At 33.9% G+C, this 20,050-nt stretch overlaps 2 protein-coding genes across 2 annotated transcripts; both read left to right on the top strand.

Moving 5' to 3' along the window:
* The first annotated feature begins 5,935 nt into the window (after positions 1-5,935).
* LOC116206698 (protease inhibitor HPI-like) lies at positions 5,936-6,730 on the top strand. The gene is made up of 2 exons (XM_031539497.1): positions 5,936-6,091; positions 6,364-6,730. The coding sequence occupies exons 1-2, from the start codon at positions 6,070-6,072 to the stop codon at positions 6,570-6,572; spliced, it is 231 nt and encodes a 76-aa protein (XP_031395357.1). The 5' UTR covers positions 5,936-6,069; the 3' UTR covers positions 6,573-6,730.
* An 11,264-nt stretch (positions 6,731-17,994) lies between these two features.
* On the top strand, positions 17,995-18,849 carry LOC116206699 (protease inhibitor HPI-like). The gene is made up of 2 exons (XM_031539498.1): positions 17,995-18,134; positions 18,451-18,849. Exons 1-2 carry the CDS (start codon positions 18,113-18,115, stop codon positions 18,654-18,656), a joined length of 228 nt encoding a protein of 75 aa, XP_031395358.1. The 5' UTR covers positions 17,995-18,112; the 3' UTR covers positions 18,657-18,849.
* The last annotated feature ends 1,201 nt before the right edge of the window (positions 18,850-20,050 follow it).

Raw genomic sequence — 20,050 nt, 5'->3', positions numbered from 1 at the left:
AATAAAATGGCAAGCCTAGCAAGCTAGAGTACCGAAAGGGCGTGTGGGATATAGGCCCCTATGTAATAGAACCCCCAAATTCGGGACCTCGGGTTCGACAGATCATATGCCTTAGCAATTAGGTGTACCCTGTACCCCTTAGATCCGAGTAACTTACCGACCCTCGACCTTCGGGTCGTGAAATGGTAGGTGACGACTCCTTCTCACGCGTATCCATCACGCATCCCCGGAAAGGTGGACAATCCCAAGCCGCGTTGCATAGGCGCACGCATTGCGTGCCCTGACAAGATGAAATTCGGGTGCGCACATATATTATAGTAAAAACTTTTACAAATTAAAGTTAAAACTCAAAATAAACACGAATGTTCAATACTACGATGAAAAAGAACTAAAAATTCAAAAATCATGAGTTTTAGATGAGTGCATTAAAGCGAAATAATAATAAATTTAAGTTAAAAAAATAGTCATATTATAATTGAAAAGAGACTAACTATTGAAAAATCACGAATTTTGAAATAATTTAAAGCCATATACGTTGCTAAATTATATATTTAAAAATATATCAAAATTTAATTTAGTATCTTGTAGTGAAATAATTTACAGGTTAAGTCAAATCTCAAAATAATTTTGTCAGAATTAATTACTTTCTCGAAAATGTAAAATGAGTTTTAAAATAGTTAATAACATTCATCAAGAAATTAAAAAGTGTCATTATTGAAAAATTAAATAATTTAAATTTAAATTCTAAGTGAATTAATTATTATTTTAGTTCATAAATTAAAATTATATAAGTAATTTTTCATTATTTAGAATACGTGAGATCTAGAAATCAATGTGACTTTTACAATTTGATGTTAAAAATTCATTTTTTTTTTATAAATTAGAAATCTAGTTAATTATCTTAATATTAATGAAAGTAAAGTTATTAATTATATAATATGAAAAATGTTTAGAAAACATATAATTTAGTTACTTAAGTATTTTATTGAAGATAGTTCCATGCATTGTATTTATTAAATATTGTATATTCAATGCCAACTTGAGAAATATCAATAGAAGTAAATTCTATACAGTTATAATTTAATTAAAAATTTATACAATCAAATTAATTGATAGAGTATACTAGAATCCGTCATAAGTAACAATTTCGCACAAATCGCGGGCAGATTGACTAGTATCTCTTTCTCTTCTCTTTCTTACTCTAGCTAATAACGTTCACTCACCCCAGCCTCTTATTTTTCTTTTTAATTTTGATTATACTTGGTTATATTTGATTCGTGATTAAATTTCATAAATTTTCACACATAAGATATGGTGAATATATGGGTTTATGAATTATACAAAATTAATATATATATTAAACAATATATTCATCTTTAAGAGAGAAATGTAATTTATGTAGCAAGATATACCTATACAGTTTTACGAATTGAAATTGTGTTTAACACCGTGCATAGTGCGAATCGCTCTCTAGTACTAGTATAAATCGAAATAATTTACACGTATAATCTTATTTGTACATTATGAGTATTTTATAGCACAAAAAATTAAATGAGCAAACAAAAACATCATATAGAATCATTCACAAAAAATAAAAAATGCAAAAGTTTGGTATTCCTTGGTAATTATTTTAGCTGCGATTTTACCAAATTTCTCTCAACAACAGTAATCATATTAAATTGAAGAAAAATAAATGTTAAATACGGTGAGAAAGCTGTAAAAATTGTAATACCCATTACTCCCTACAACTTTCTCCTCTCATCTCTTCGCGCCACATGTCCCACATCCTCTTTCCCTCACCTTTCCTCTTCCGTTTTTTCCACCACACCTCACCTCCCATTCACTTTTAGTTTTCTTTTTCATTGCATTTTAATATAATTTTATTTACTTGAAAAAGTATAATATAATGTTGCTTAATTTATGGGCCATGCATAGCGTGAGTGAAAGCTTTTGTTATATATAATGCCTAGATTTCAACGGAAAAATATTGCATATTCCCTCACATGTCTCAGTTTTATTTTTTGAATATGAATTTCATACCATTAACTAAATATGATTGGTTTGATAATTAAAGGGCAAGACATCCCTGGTGAAGGCCCAAGTTCGAGTCACCACAAAATCATGTAAGAGAATAACCCCTGTTGATACACCTGCACAGCCTATGTGGAAGAATTGACCTGTCTCGTAAACTTGCAGTGCTTTCACATGGGCCGTGCATATTATTTGATCGTAGTTCGGAAATATCTTTTTATATAAAAAAATCATAGCTTTTTATTTATTAATTAATACTTAATTCAAATATCGTAAATGAATATATGTTGAAAAATGGAGAGGAAAATATAGAGCAAATAAAGTACCAACATAAATATGTGTAGGCTAGATGTGTACGGGAGATGGAACAAAACCTAGGAATTTTCTTGGCACAAAAGAACACGTTCTTTAGAGTTATTGGACCTGACATAATTTACTATTGAGTCTAGACAATGCCTCTCCCACAATACAATAAAATCTTTTTGAGTGATGAAATAAGCAATATCGAATAACCTAGTGCTCGAACTTTTGGGATTATTTTAAAATAATGATTTCTGGCATATGAGGTATAATATATATTGAATGTCAAGATGCACTATTAAGATATACTATAGAAAATATGTGTCAATATATGTTCTCTTTTTAAAGGGCATATCTATACCAAATACACTTTTGTTCTTTCAAAGTATTATAAAAGTTCGTTATACTTGGACCAATTTCAATTTTGTGCTAAGAAGCACAAAAATTTAACTCCGAATATATATTATTTTGAGGGATAAATGGTACCGTTCTAAATACGTGAAGTAAAATTTATCTAGGTATGATGAAAGAAATGGTCTAGATGCATCGCAAGACTGGCGATGGAAATTAATAGTTATTAAAATAAATCAAAACAGTAAAATGGAATCACGAGAAATATTGACAAACAAGTTATTGAGGTTCTTCATTTTATAATAGTAATAGATTGTACATATATATATATATATATATTATTTTTCATATTTAGTGGGGATGATTCCGTAGCATTATGAGATAGCTATAATAACAAAACGAGGATGGCTCAAAGAGTATATACAATTTCCACCAAAATCTGGAACGAAGCCAAAATCGTGCACATGGAAAATGCGTTTTATCAGTTTCACATATCAAATAGTCGGACAAGTTTGAAATATCAAAACGGGACCACGGATGCAGATGATCACTTGGCTCCCGTTTTCATTCTAATGTACTTTGTTTTTTATCAAATGGGACCACTCATGGTGATCATGGGCTCCTATTGTCTAGTATCTACATTTTTTTTTTTACTTTCATATTTCCTAATGCTTTTATTATTATTTTTTAAACTTTTTTTGGTTCCAGGACTCAGAGTGAGATAGATAGAGAGAACGATATAGGAGCACAGAGACTCCCATTAGTAAAAATAGAAATAAGGATCTCTTAGTCGGATCGAGGAGAATGTCATTCTTAGTGGTTTTAATTTTATTAAATTGTAAAAGAGGACAGAGGTTGGCCCAGTATATAAATGGCTACGGAGCACAAAATAAATATGGTGCGAGATATATGTATCGTCTGACAGCAGTATACTAATAAGAGCTCAAGTCACATGTTGAAAGTGTACAGTGTAAACAAGCAATGAGTGCACATGCATTTATTCATCAAAAAAAGAGTCTAGATACATTTAAAGGATAAAACGGGAATTTTGACAAACTGAAAAGTACTTTGTTGAATTTCTTACTTTTATAATAATTAAATATAAGTTTCACAATATAACGGTTTTTTTGAAACAGTTTTATTTTTACTATATAAAAATAAGCAAAAGAATAACACATGTTAACTTAGTAAACAAGCATGTTATTCAAGTCCCACAACTTCCACTTGGAAATAGTTAATTTGAGTTTTAAACGTTAAACTCCCAAGTTCTAATTCTCATTTTTGCTGAATAAAATGGTGAGCAATAATGGTGGCAACTTTTTTGCCTCCTCTACGTAATGTTTCGACTTTCGTGCTCAACGGAACATATCAAACGAGCTAAACAACTAGCGCAAGTATTAGTCGCTTCAGCGTAACATCACTAAAGGCCTAGTATAGTTTACAGAAGTCGGTGTCCCTAGAGCTTAGGCGAGCAGTACACTTCTAGCAAATGTTTTGACATAAATGTGTAGAGAGGATTGAAACATGAAACCTTGAGATTACCAAATCACATGATAATAACTTTGTAATCACTGTACTACCACCTTGATTGCAAGTTCTAGTTCTCATTAGCACCTCTAGTCATATACACTTGCAACTGATCTGGTTTCTCATCTTATATTATTGCTGTGTATAAAAAATTCTTTCCCACCAAAAAAGTAACTACCGGAATGGTTCGAACAATTTTTTGGCCCAATTTTGTAAATTATCTTGTCTCTAAGTTGTAATAAGATGTACTAATTTCTTTACTCTTTCAATTGACTTGTATTAGCCAGTAATGATTCGTTAAAATTTTAAAATGCAGAGAACAGCTCGTGGCCAGAGCAAGGAGGGAAAAACGGCCAGCAGGGAGGCTGCATTGGCTACAATGACGAGTGAGAACCCAAATATGGAGGCGTTCACATCGAGGAGGGCAGCCCTATCACTATGAACATCCAACGGGGACTGTGTCTGTGTCTTTGTCGATGACCATGGCGTCGTCACCAGGGCCCCTATGATTGCTAGTGAATCGTGTTACTAAATAAGATACTATAGGTATAGGAACCCTCTCTTGAATGTGATGAAAATAAATGTCACTTCCATTTCGATATATCTTAATCTGGTTATATATTATGTTCCATTTGCAATTGTTCTTTCTCTATTTCAAGTATACTAGACATGGAGCCCGCACCATGTGTGAAATTAATAAATTAAAATTGTATAAGCTTGATTTTTTGTTTCTTTTGCAATAAGGTAAACCTTAGTTTATTTCATAAACGGTTACAACTCGGGCTTCTCCTTTATATTATTAGTTCTAACTAGCACAAGCAATGATTGCACCATACCCTTCTCATTGATTTATTTCCACAATCACTACCAAAATTAATTAGTTATTCAGCCATGTATATAGCATGTAGACAATATTCGAATATCAAGATACGCATAACCCGTATATAAACATGTACATATTAATGTGCTAGATATGATCGATTTAATATATATTGCCTCTAACATTTCGTCCTGTTGGTGTTGACGGAAGATAATGAGAAACTTATTAACTTTTCAAATAGAAGAAGAAGAATACTAAGGGACTTAGGAGGAAGGCTGCCTATGTGGTGGTGGAAGGGTTCTAATTATTAATTGATTTTATTCCTTAAAAATGGGAATAACGTGGAACGCTGTAAATTATAAGACCTAATGTTAGTTTACCTAATGTAAATTTTCAATTTTGCAACGTACATGCAGTTTGTAAAGTGAGGTCACAAGTCTTCGAGAAACTCATGCAAAAATCCACGAATTTTTGAAAATTAAGAGCTGCGTATTGGGCAATTCGTTATATAATATACTCGTTGGGTCTTGCAATAACCAAGGTGGAACATGACAGAAACAAGTCGAATTCTTGATTGGGTGTTTTAGATATTGCTCTAGCTCTTAGCGACGAAAATATGTCGTGGCCATGAAAATTTTGTTTTTTATGGGAACATGAAAAATATATTTTTGCGTCCGCAATCTCCGAATTTTTTATTTTTATTTTTTGATGTGCACTTTGGTATTTAGAAACTAATAGACCCCAACTAATTCAATTCGAGTTAGATTAGCCCTCAAAAGGTAAAACTCTCCCCACTAGATTTTTTTCATTCAGGATATTCGAATTCGAGACTTTAATTAAGGGAAAAAAGCGCCGAACCGTTTGAATTAATTTACGGGGTGACTTTTCTTCATTTTCAATTATTGAACCCTCTCCTCCCCGAGCCCCCACCTATAAATACCAGACGTTCATACCAAGAGTTGCTCAACACATCCATCCCACTTATAAGACACATAGAGAAAGGAGAGAGAGCAGCAGCGGCACATTTTAGAGTTTGAATTATGGCAAGCATCAACGTTCCTGGTGAGTTCTTTTGCTGGGTATAATTACTTGGAAATATGAACTGATCTCTTGTTTTATATTGTTAGACGACTTAAGAGTTTCACATATCATCAACAAAGTACGTATCGAGACATTGCTTGGCCTCATGAAGGCCATAACTTTTGGAATGTAGATTATATTTTATTGAACAACTTCTTGCCCCGGCTTTCCAAATTGTCGCTAAAGGTGAAAAGCTTGTTTCTTTGCTACTTTATTTGATCACAATAACAGGATCATTAATGAAATTTTGACAGGGAAGAGCTCGTGGCCGGAGCTGGTAGGGAAAAATGGGGGAGACGCAGCGACAACAATAATCAATGAGAATCCAAATGTGTTCGTGGTGATAATCCCCCCGTCAGCCACCGGCCACGTCACCGCCGTTACTGGCGACGACAATGGTAGTCGTGTCCGTGTCTTCGTCGATGACCGCTGCGTTGTCACCAGTGTCCCTACTATTGGATAAACAATCGTGTTACTAAATTAACTAATATAAATGAGAGCTCCTCAGTATGTTAATTAGAGGAGCCCAACGCTCTTGAATGTGATGAAACAAATGTTGTTTAATTTCTGGATCTGTTTTAATCTAGTTATAATATTTTGTTTACGTCTCCTCTTCATATATTCCAAGTATACTAAAAGAAGAATGATTTGCCTTACATGTGAAACATACCTTATTATTATACAAATAAATATAAATATAATTCAAAATAAAAAATAATTAAGTAAATTATCAATTTGGCCTTGAATGAATTTTCGGCCAATCTTGAAAACCAACGAGTGACTTGTGTAAAAAAAAATTCCAATAAAATAAAATAAAAATAACTAAAAAATAACGAGTAAGGGAGAGGGGCAATGGCCTCCCTACCGGCACGTTTGAGATAAGAGGCAAGAGAAATTTTCTTATTGTTTCCACTTAATGTTTTCAAAATGAATCAGGATTGAAGCTGTGTACAATGAGAGAAATACAAGGAAACTGTTGAAGGAAAATATTTTACAAATCTCCAGTATGTCATCACTCTAATTAAGTAAGATTTGGTGAATTAGGATCCGAAAATAATTTGCCTTTCAAAGATAATTTTTCTTCTCTATCTTTTTCACTTACATTCCCTTGGCAAGTAAAGGTATAAACCAGCCTAGCCGAGCCCAAAATCTGGAAGGATCAAGCCTATCAGCTTGATCATTTTATCACGTGTCAAGATCGAACTCGAGCTCAATCAAGCCTAAACAATTGAGCTCAAGGTTGGCTTGTTATAAAAATTGGAGGCTTGAGCTTGAATTCGACAAGCTCGGCCATGTGAAGCAAAAGAGCTCTGACTCAACTCTGCTTGAGCTCGAACTCGTATATAAGCTTAGATGAACTCGAGCTTGTACAAGCTCGATGAAAGCGATGTCATTTAGGGCTCGAGAAAAAACTAATAACTATAAACTTGTAGACTCACACAACACATATGTATATATATATATATATATATGTATGTATGTATGTAGCGCGTGTATGTGTACAATAGCAAAGCACAATTATCTACCATAAAAAATAGTAAAGCTCAATTAGGTACCGACTTATCGAGCCAAATACTATTGAGTTGGAGTTTGCCTTCTTGAATTAAGTGCGCTCTACTACGCTAAATTATCTTCTATATCTTTGGATATAGGTCACTACTGCGAAAAGCACAATTATCTACAGTGACAGTTTTCTCTTCATTAATTTTCCATGTCTTTGTGGGACACATCAACTTCCGCGTTGGCCACTCGTCGCAGATCCATCCGTTTAACGATCCCACCAATTTGCAAAAAGAAATCGAGAATATAAAATAAAATGGGAAGGGTGAAAATGGAATTATATAAAATTGAGAAATAAATGTTTTTGACATATCCAACAAAATCGAAAATCAGCTATTTGAATTTCATATCTTTATAATAGTAACGAAAGCAATGCTCAACCCCATCCTATGGGCCATGGCAACGTCATAGTTTGCTGGCGACATCACACTGCTAAAAATTAAGGGATTTACCAAGGGGCGGATCTCTCGGTAATCCCGTGGTAAAAATTACGCCCGCTACCCCCATCCCCCTCCTTTCCCCTCCCGCCTCTCTCATATTTTTCTTGCATAGTCTCTAACCCCGGACCTCCCACCCTTCATCAACTCGCCCCTCATGCCATCTCTTTAACCGTTGAGTTATGGGCATTCTCTACACTTAATTATATTTGTAGTACTTGTGTTTATATTTTCATTTTTAGAAAATAAAAAACTTGTAATATTAACAAATTCGCATTGATAATATATAAATTTAATAATAAATTCAACGTTATTTATCTATATAATGCATGTGATATTTAATTGAAAATAATCACATAATTTATTTGACTGATCTAAGTAAATTTTAATGTAACATAATCGATAATTTTATACAGTCTCAATATGAGTTCGAACATGCTTTCCACTACTATCCATTTTGAGGTTATATTTCTAATACTATTTATTTCAATTCATTCCGTTTTTAAAAAATTTTCATGTACAGTATTAAAAATGGTAAGTAACTATAAAATGCATCTATCAATGACTCGCGCTCCAAGCATAAAAATTATCTTAATTATATTATTTACTCGCTCCGAGCATAAACATTATATTTATATACTAATATTTGTATATATTTTTTCAAAAACTCAAAATTTCAAACATTCAAATGAATTAATTTCATATTTACTAATAATATTTAACACTTCAATCCTAATTAAATTAATTTTATATTTAGCTTACGATATAATATTCACTTCGAGAAATATAATTTTATGTGATATATCTCTACAATTATTACCGTAAAATAAATATAAATTTTCTCATTTGATCTTTTATTTTTAAAAATTTTTATCAGAAAAATTTAAAAATTTTAATTTACCGAGGGATTTTCCCGGGTAAATCCCTCGGTAATATTGCAAAGGGATTTTTTCCTCGGTAAATTATTTTAAAAAATATTTTTTTCTTTAATTTTATAGAGGGAAAAATCCCTCGGTAAAAAATTTTAAAATATATATATATTTTAAAATTTTATCGAAGGATTTTCCTTTAGTAATATTACTGAGGGAATTTTCACCAGTAAATTATTTAACAAATAATTTTTTTAGTTTTACCTAGGCTTTTTTTTCTCGGTGATCCCACTGTAATTTATAAAAATCCTTCGGTAAATTTTATTTAAAAAATTTTATCAAAGGATTTTCCTTCAGTAATATTACCGGGGGAATTTTCACCAGTAAATTATTTAACAAATAATTTTTTTAGTTTTACCCATGCTTTTTTTTTTCTTGGTGATTCCCTTTGTAATTTATTTTTAATAAAAATTTAAAAAATTATTTTACCTAGGAAATTATCGAGGGATTTTTCCCTCAGTAATCCTTCAGAAATTCCTCGGTAAAAATTTCGAGGGATTACCGAGAGAATTTTACCCAAGGACACTACCCCTCGGCAATTCCCCTTGATAATCCCTTAATTTTTAGTAGTATCATTCCGTGCGGACCCGAATTTCGTCTCGTTGGAGCTCGCATGCGTGCGCTCTGATAGCATGGCTTGGGAGTGTCTACCTTTCCGGGAGACGCATGACAGACACGCGTGAGAAGGAGTTGCAATTACCTGTTTACGATCCAGAGATCGAGGGTTGTTGAGTTGTCCGAGTCAGGGGGTAAAGATACACCTAATTTGCTAACGCATATGGTCTTGCAAAACCGGAAGTTCCAAATTCGAGAGTTCTGTTACATACGAGGCCTATATCCCGCACGCTCTATCGGTACTCTAGTTTAACTAAGGTTTTCCATTTTTAGTTTATTTACCGTGTTGATTAAGTTTTGCTCATCTCGCTGGTTTTGACACTGTAAATTCGTGGAAATAATCGATTCGATTGGAGGGACCGAAAGAGGAGTGAATCCTCGGTCATGGGGTCGGTCCACCGTCCTCGTATCTCGGCTAACAAGACCGTGATGGCCAGTTCGTGCGTGTGGACCAGACCCGTGACTCATGTGGTCCCACTCGTCTCGAGGACCCATAAATCGACTCAATCGATTACTATTCTCAGACTCCATGCTTGCCGATCGGGATCGTTACATAAATATATGTACAAATAAATACCTTATAATGTATTCTCAAATGATAAATACAAATTACAATAAATGGGTCCTAGTTTACTAACGTTTGACCACTATTCCGCTCGCACTCACCATGAGTTTTGGAAAGGACGAAACCGAAATTAATGCGACGTAGGCGCATGAGAGCCGAGGATCGAGTCCAACCGAATCAACGAGTCCCAAGAGGACCGAATGGTCCTTAAGATAGCCGTGAGAACAGTCGAGCTCCCAAGTGATTATCGAACTTCGTTTTGCACATCCTGACTTGAGTTATCTTTCGCTTGGATACTACTCGAGTTGAAACGGTGACTCGAGGTTAGACTCCATGCCGCGCTTGATGGAAATTGGTGTATGCCTTAGAGGCAATCTGTCATCAATTATGTAATATGACATGTATTTCATTATAATACGAGATATTTTTGTTATTGTGTAGATTGCGCTAAATATGATTTTACACAATAATGTCCTTGGAATACTAGGTTCAATAGGCATCAAGTGTGACTTAATTGTGAGATTCTATAATTACTGAACACTATTCCTAAATGTTCCTAATCAAAGTATTATCGTTAATTAGGACGATGATAATAAGGTTAGACTAGTATGGGTGTTGATTGATGACTAAGTCTCACAAGTCATGGATGTGGAGACATCGAGTCACACCATAGGTATACATTAGTATTAATGTATAATGGACTGATCCGCCATGAGACTGCTACATGGGTCGTTACGTGACTGTCATTAGCAGATCTCATAGTGACTATGGTGCAGTGGTCCTTTGACTTGAGGTCACCATGGATTCCTACATGTAATGTTGTATACTTTGGTGCTGTCAAACGCCACCGTAACAGGCTGGTTATAAAACACAGTTATTGGGTATAGCACAAAGCATGGAAAAGAATGTGAGTGACCAAGATAGGATTTGTCCCTCCTTCGAAACGGGAGCGATATCTCAGGGCCGTTTGGTGGGAAGAGTCTAAAAGTATATGCATACCCAAATGAGTCGATATAGGGATATCGAGCTCATTTGTTATGATAGACTTATCCGGTAAACTAAGAAAGAGAGATTAAGCCATACAAGGATGTTATCGACCATGCCTTGGGCTCAATAGAGATATAGAGGACAAAGAGATTGTACTGTATAGTAACACAGGTCACAAGGTTCGTCGATAAATTGACTTTCCGATTACTTGAGTAACAATTATGTATTATTAGATGTCGCTCACTATTTGTAATATTAAAATAGAGATTTTGATATTACTGTCAATGTAATCGGGAACCTACAGGGTCACACACTACGACTGAATCGATGGGATAATTTCGAAACACTGAAACTGTCTAATGGAAATTAGACGAGTTAAGGTGCAGCTAATTAATCGGGCATTTAATGAGATTAAAATTACCTATTAATTAGACCCGATTTACTAGATTAATTGGATCCGATTTTTACACAAAATAAAGACACACAGGGCTCGAAATTGAAAGCCACGTGTGGTATACATGCCATGCCACCCAAGGATTAATGCATGGGGCCATGTGACGGTTTGGGAGGCTTAATTTCAGCCATCCCACACCGGCCAAACATGGATAATTGATTTCCTCATTGCCTTATAAAAGGAGCTCAAATGTTGAGCTTTCAGATAGAGGTAAGGCATATACATATACATATATATAGATATATGTGTACGTGTATGAGTTTATATATATTGGAGATACAAGCTGAATTGTTCAACTTAAATTGATCTAATTAGTGTAATAATTCTAAGTGTTGCACCGGTGTTTCCTTCGAGCATTGGCCACTAGCGCCGCTAATTTCGAAAACCTGTCGAGAAAGTCGGTGTGGATATCGGTAGAGGCGTCACGCTTGAGACGCTCGATCAACGATTTTATAATTTCAGATACACTTTATCTATTCCTATTCTTATAGTAGGTCTTGGGATTAGTTTCACAGGTAGGAAATTTTGAATTTATCATTCTTTTACACTTCCGTTGGCCCCGTGAAACTAGCAGTGCTCGGGTCGCACACCCTCAGTATGTGTGGGGGCATTGGACCCCATGATCGATGATTTGGGCTGACATAATACGTGCAACCATTAACCTAATAATTGTGGTTAATTACAAGAGATAATTGCGGGAGTTACAAAGAGATCAATTGTCTTGTAATCGGCAAGTAACTGTCGATCAATTCAGCACTAGTCCATAAGAGAGAGTCGTATGTATTGGGTAGGGTTCCTCATGGGCTGACCAAATGTCAACATTTGCTTTTCACACTTGTGGAACTCACCAAATTGTGATATGCTCACAATCTATATATATAGATATATAAAGTTGTATCCCATGCCATAGATAAAGTTAGAGAGATAAATATTTATTGATATAGGATTGGAAAATGTCAATATCTATTAAATAAATAGGATTAGAAAAGATATTTACTGATATAGGGCTAAAAAGGTCAATATCTAAATAATATATATTTCTGTATCTAATTTAGATTAAATTTAATTTAAAAATAACCAAATTAGAAAAAGAAACTGTACTTGAATTAATTTCTTTAAGTATATTTACCCTCAATCTAGAAATTTTTATTTATAAAAAACTATGTTCCAAATGATATGTTAACTGTACAAACTATAAAGGAGCTAAAACTTATAAGAACAAAGTTATATACATATTATTAGTCTATTGCAATGCAAATCTCCTATGATTTTAAATTTATGTTGAAAATTTTATTTCAGCAAATAAAATTTATATTGTGTATAACAAATTAATTAATGCGCATAAAATGATGACATAATTATCTGCTCTTTCAAATCCTGCATAGTTTATGGAAAGTACATTATTGAAAATGAAACAATAATTAATTTTGAAAAATAAATAAATTCTCCACTTGGGAAATAAAAGGAATTATAATCTTACATCCAAAAGCAAAAAATTCAAAAATCTTCGTAGAAAAATTAGTTGTGTAACACACAAGTAAAAACGACTGGCTATTAAGGAAAGTGGTCCATATGGCTGAATGTGCCATGAGATCGCTGAGCCACACAGAGGTGAACTCTAAACTAGAAACTCGTGAATGATATAATTTTGGCATAAATGTTTAATATTATAATTAATAAGAAACCAATTATTAAAAAATCATGAATTTTGAAATAATTTAAAATCATATACTTTGCTATTTTATGTACGTAAAAATACATCAATTTTTTTTAGTATATTAGACTAAATCTAAAATAATTACAAATTTAAGTTAAACCCAAAATAAACACAAACATTCGATATTAAATATTGTATATTCAATGTTAACTGGAGAGATATTGATAGAAGTAAATTTTATATAGTTATAATTTAATTAATACAATCAAATTAAATGATAGAATACACTAGAATCTATCATAAGTAACACTTCCGCACAAATCGCGGGCGGATTGATTAGTTCTCCTATAATATCTCTTCCTCTTCTCTCTCTTACTCTATCTAATAACGTTCACTCACCCCAGCCTCTTATTTTTCTTTCTAATTTTGATTATTCGTGATTAAATTTCTTAAATTTTCACACATAAGATATGGTGCATATATGGATTTATGAATTATACAAAATTAATCTATATATTAAACAATATATTCATATTTAAGAGATGAAATGTAATTTATGCAGCAAGATATGCCTATACGGTTTTACGAATTGAAATTGCGTTTAGCACCGCGCGTAGTGTGAATTGCTCTCTAGTACTAGTATAAATCGAAATATTTTACAAGTGAAATATAATCTTATTTGTACATTATGAGTATTTTATAACTCAAAAAATTAAATGAGCTAAAAAAAAACATCATATAGACTCATTCACCAAAAAAAAAATGCAAACGTTTGGTTTTCCTTGGTAATTATTTTAGCTATGATTTTACCAAATTTCTCTCAACAACTGTAATTATATTAAAAAGAAGAAAAATAAATGTTAAATGCAGTGAGAAAGCTGTAAAAATTGTTATACCTATTACTCCCCACAACTTTCTCCTCTTATCTCTTCGCGCCGCATGTCCCACATCCTCTTTCCCTCTCCTTTCGTCTTCCGTTTCCTCCACCTCACCTCCCATTCACTTTTAGTTTTCTTTCTCATTGCATTTTAATATAATTTTATTTACTTGAAAAAGTATAATATAATTTTGCTTAATTTATGGGCCATTTATAGCGCCAATGAAAGCTCTTGTTATATATAATGCCTAGATTTCAACGGCAAAATATTGTATATTCCCGCACATGTCTCAATTTTATTTATTGAATATGAATTTCATATCATTAACTAAATGGGATTAGTATGATAATTAAAGGGCAAGACATCCCTAGTGGAGACCCAAGTTCGAGTTACCACAAGATCATGTAAGAGAATATTCCCTATTTATACACTTGCACATCCTATGTGGAAGAATTGACATGTCCCATAAGCTTGCAGTGCGTTCAAGTGGGCCGTGCAGATTATTTGATCGTAGTCCGAAAATACCTTTTTATTAAAAAAAAGTCATATCATTTTATTTATTAATTAATACTTAATTCAAATATCGTAAATGAATATATGATGAAAAGTGGGGAGGAAAATATAGAGCAAATAAAGTACCAACATAAATATGTGTAGGCTAGATGTATATGGGACATGGAACAAAACCTAGGAATTTTCTTGGCGCAAAAGAACACGTTCTTTGGAGTTATTGGACCCGACATAATTTAGTATTGAGTTTAGACAATGCCTCTCCCAAAATACAATAAAATCTTTTTGAGTAATGAAATATGCAATATCGAATAACCTACTGCTCGAACTTTTGGGATTATTTTAAAATAATGATTTATGGCATATGAGGTATTATATATATTCAATATCAAAATGCACTATTAAGATATACTATTGAAAATATGTGTCAATAGATGTTCTCTTTTTAAAGGGCATATCTGTACCAAATACACTTTTGTTCATTCAAAGTATTATACAAATTCGTTATACTTGGACCAATTTCAATTTTGTGGTAAGAAGCACCAAAATTAACTCCGAATATATATTATTTTAAGGGATAAATGGTACGGTCTAAATACGTGAAGTAAAATTTATCTAGGTATGATGAAAGAAATGGTCTAGATGCATCGCAAGGCTGGCGATGGAAATTAATATTTATTAAAATAAATCAAAACAGTAAAAATGGAATTACAAGAAATATTGACAAAAAAGGTAATTGAGATTCATCATTTTATAATAGTTATAGATCGTAGATATATATATTATTTTGTATATTTAGTGGGGATTATTCCGTAACAGTACAAGATAGCTAAAATAACAATTCGAGGATGGCTCAAAGAAGTATATACAATGTCCAGTAAAATCGTGCACGAAGCCAAAATCGTGCACATGGAAAATGTGTTATCAGTTTCACTTATCAAATAGTCGGACAAGTTTGAAATATCAAAACGGGACCACGGACGCGGATGATCGCTTGGCTCCTGTTTTCATTCTAGTATCCTCTGTTTTTTATCAAATGGGACCACGCATGGTGATCACGGGCTCCTATTATCTAGTATCTACATTGTTTTGTTTTTTAACTTTCATATTTCCTACTGCTTTTATTATTTTTTTATTTTTATTTTTGGTTTCAGGACTCAAAGTGAGATAGATAAAGGGAACGATACAGGAGCACAAAGAGTCCCGTTAGTAAGAACAGAAATAAGGATCTCTTAGTCCGGATAGAGGAGAATGTCAGTCTCAATGCTTTTAATTTTATTAAATTGGAAAAAAGGACAGGAGGTGGACCACTATATAAATGGCTACGGAGCACAAAATAAATATGGTACATGGACCGCTATATCGTCTGACAGCAGCATACTAACAAGAGCTCAAGTCACATGTTGAAAGCGCGCAGTGTAAACAAGCAATGAGTGCACATGCATTTATTCATCGAAAAAAAGAGGCTAGATACATTTAAAGGATAAAACGGGAATTTTGACAAACTGAAAAGTACTTTGTTGAATTTCTTAATTTTATAATAATTAAATATTATTTTCACAATATAACCATTTGTTTGGAACAGTTTTCTTTTTACATGTTAACTTAGTAAACATGCATGTTATTCAATTCTCGTGCTCAACGGCAAACATCTTAGATGAATTAAACAGTTAGTGCAAGTACTGCTCGCGTCAACGTAACACCACTAAAGGTCTAATATAGTTTACAGAAGTCGGTGTCTCTCAAATCCAAGTGAGCAGTACACTTCCATTAAATGTTTTGACATAAATGGATAGAGAGGACTCGAACCGAGACCTTGAGATTACCAAATCACTTCAGAATAAGCTTGTAATAGTTGTACTACCACCTTGATTGTAAGTTCTAGTTCTCATTAGCACATCAACTCATAACCATTTACGACTGATCTGGTTTCTCACCTCATATTATTGTTGTGTTTAAAAAATTCTTTCCCACCAAAAAAGTATGTACCATAATGGTTCGAACAATTTTTTGGCCCGATTTTGCAAATTATCCTGTCCCTAGGTTGTAATAAGTTGTATTAATTTCTTTACTCTTTCAATTGACTTGTATTAGCTAGTAATGATTCGTTAAAATTTTAGCATGCAGCGAAGAGCTCGTGGCCAGAGCAGGTAGGGAAAACCAGCCAGCAGGGAGGTTGCATCGGCTACAATGAAGAGTGAGAACCCAAATATGGAGGCGTTCACAATCAAGGAGGGCAGCCCTATCACCATGGACATCTGGCGGGGACTGTGTCTGTGTCTTTGTCGATGACTATGGCGTCGTCACCAGGGTCCCTATGATTGCTAATGAATCGTGTTACTAAATAAGATACTATAAGTATAGGAGCCCTCTCCTGAATGTGAGGAAAATAAATGTAACTTCCATTTCGATATATCTTAGTCTCGTTATATGTTATCTTCCGTTTGCAATTGTTCTTTCTCTATTTCAAGTACACTAGACATGGAGCCCGCACCATGCATGAAATTAATAAATTAAAATTTCTTTTGCAATAAGGTGAACCTTACTTGACTTCATAAACGGTTACAACTCGGTCTTCTCCTTTATATTATTAGTTCTAACTAGCACAAGCAGCGATTGCACCAAACCCTTTTCATTGATTTATTTCCGCAATCACCACCAAAATTAATTAGTTATCACCACCAAAATATAGCATGTAGAAGATATTCGAATATCAAGATATGCATCACTCGTATATAAACATGTACATAGTAATGTTGCTAGATATGATCGATTTAATATATAATGCCTCTAACATTTCGTCCTGTTGGTAGTGACAGAAGATCGTGAGAGACTTGTTTTCAAATCAAAGAAAAAGAACACTAAGGGATTTTTGAAAATTAAGAACTGCATATAGGGCAATTTATTCCACCAAGGTGGAACATGACAGAGCAAGTCGAATTCTTGATTGGGTGTTTTAGATATTACTCTAGCTTTTAGGGACGAAAATGTCTGGCTGCCATGAAAATTTTGTTTTTTATGGGAACATGAAAAATGTGTTATTGCCTCCACAATATCCGATTTTTTTTTTCATTTTCTGACGTGCACTCTCGTATCTAAAAGCCAATAGATCCCAACTAATCCAGTTTGAGTTATGTTGGCCTACCAAAAGGTAAAACTCTCACCGCTAGATTTTCTCCATTCATAATATTCGAATCCAAGACTTTAATTAAGGGGAAAAAAGCGTCGAACCATTTGAGTTAATGTACGTGGGTGACTTTTCTTCATTTTCAATTATTGAACCCTCTACGCCTCGAGCCCCCACCTATAAATACCAGATGTTCATACCAAGAGTTGCTCAACACATCCATTCCATTTTGTAAGACACATAGAGAAAAGAGAGCAGCAGCAGCACATTTTAGAGTTTGAATTATGGCAAGCATCAACGTTCCTGGTGAGTTCTTTTGCGGGTATAATTACTTGGAAATATGAACTGATCTCTTGTTTTGTATTGTTAGATGACTTAAGAGTTTCCCATATCATCAACAAAGTACGTATCGAGACGTTGCTTGGCCTTATGAAGGCCATAACTTTTGGAATGTAGACTATATTTTATTGAACAACTTCTTGCCCCGGCTTTCCAAATTGTCGCTAAAGTTGTAAATGGGATATACAACTTTTGTTATTGTGCTTGACCATCAGGTGAAAAGCTTGTTTCTTTGCTCCTTTATTTGATCACAATAACATGATCATTAATGAAATTTTTACAGGGAAGAGCTCGTGGCCGGAGCTTGTAGGAAAAAATGGGGGGGAAGCGGCGACAACAATAATCAGTGAGAATCCAAATGTGTTCGTGGTGATAATCCCGTCAGCCACCGGCCACATCACCCCCGTTTCTGCCGACTACAACAGCGGTCGTGTCCGTGTCTCCGTTGATGAACACTGCATTGTCACCAATGTCCCTAAAATTGGATAAACAATCGTGTTACTAAATTAAATAATATAAATGAGAGCTCCTCAGTACGTTAATCAGAGGAGCCCAACGCTGTTGAATGTGATGAAATAAATGTTGTTTAACTTCTGGATATGTCTTAATCTAGTTATAATATTTTGTTTACGTCTCCTCTTCATATATTTCAAGTATACTAAAAGAAGAATGGTTTGCCTTACATGTGAAGCATATCTTATTATTATACAAATAAATATAAATGTAATTCAAAATAAAAAATAAATAAGTAAATTGTCAATTTGGCCTTGAAGGAATTTTCGGCCAATCTTGAAAACCAACGAATGACTTGTGAAAAAAATTTCCAATAAAATAAAATAAAAAAATAACGAGTAAAGGAGAGGGGCAATGGCCTCCCCACCGGCACGTTCGAGATAAGTGGCAAGAGAAATTTTCGTATTGTTTCCACTTAATGTTTTCAGAATGGATGGGGATTGAAGAGATCGTATAGTGTGCACAATGAGAGAAATACAAGGAAACTGTTGAAGGAAAGTATTTTACATATATCCAAGATGTCATCACTCTAATTAAGTAAGATTTGGCGAATTAGGATCCGAAAATGATTTGCCTATCAAAGATGATTTTTCTTCTTGATCCTTTTCCACTTACATTTCCTTGGCAGTTAAAGGTATAAACGAGCCGAGCCGAGCCGAGCCGAGCCCAAAATCTGGAAGGATCAAGCTCATCCGCTTGATCATTTTATCATGTGTCAAGCTCGAACTCGAGCTCAGTCAAGCCTAAACAATTGAGCTCGAGCTAGGCTCGTTATACAAATAGGAGGCTTGAGCTTGAATTCGACAAGGCTCAGCCATGTGAAGCGAAAGAGCTCTGAGTCAACTCTGCTTGAGCTTGAGATCGTATATAACCTTAGATGAGCTCGAGCTCTTACAAGCTTGATGAAAGGGATGTCATTTAGGGCTCAAGAAAAAACTAATAACTATAAACTTGTAGACTCACACAACACATATGTATACATATTGCCAACATCCCGTTTTAGTTCACTGACACTCGGGAACCGTTGAGGAAGACCTAACCATATTTCCCATTCATCGAGGAGATCATGACTAATTATTGTTCGATACACTGACTGCTTTTGAAATCGAGACATTCTCTTAATTTAACTCCAACTTTACATTTTTCAAAAAAAATACTCTACGGGACGTCTTTGGGTCTTAGGCGCACCAATTTCTATCTCTCGAAATTTAGAATTATATTAGGGACCGGAAAATATTTCTTTGCATAATATTGATTCTCGAATTTTTATGAATGCAATAGTGATCCCAGATTATTTTTCGGATATCCGATTGAAAATGCAATAATTTCAAGCCTCACGTGCATTAATTTCGATTTTTTAAAATTTGGGA

Source organism: Punica granatum, chromosome 5 (assembly GCF_007655135.1).
Source record: "Punica granatum isolate Tunisia-2019 chromosome 5, ASM765513v2, whole genome shotgun sequence".
Taxonomy (NCBI): domain Eukaryota; kingdom Viridiplantae; phylum Streptophyta; class Magnoliopsida; order Myrtales; family Lythraceae; genus Punica; species Punica granatum.
The sequence above is the reverse complement of the archived record's forward strand: the minus strand, read 5'-3'. Positions and strand labels throughout refer to the sequence as shown.

What these genes read in the sequence shown, in the direction of transcription:
- LOC116206698 (XM_031539497.1), top strand. Translation starts at nt 6,070, where the DNA reads ATGGCAAGCATCAACGTTCCTG. An exon ending in GGCAAGCATCAACGTTCCTG is followed by an intron (nt 6,092 to 6,363) that starts GTGAGTTCTTTT and finishes AAATTTTGACAG; the next exon opens with GGAAGAGCTCGTGGCCGGAG.
- LOC116206699 (XM_031539498.1), top strand. Translation starts at nt 18,113, where the DNA reads ATGGCAAGCATCAACGTTCCTG. An exon ending in GGCAAGCATCAACGTTCCTG is followed by an intron (nt 18,135 to 18,450) that starts GTGAGTTCTTTT and finishes AAATTTTTACAG; the next exon opens with GGAAGAGCTCGTGGCCGGAG.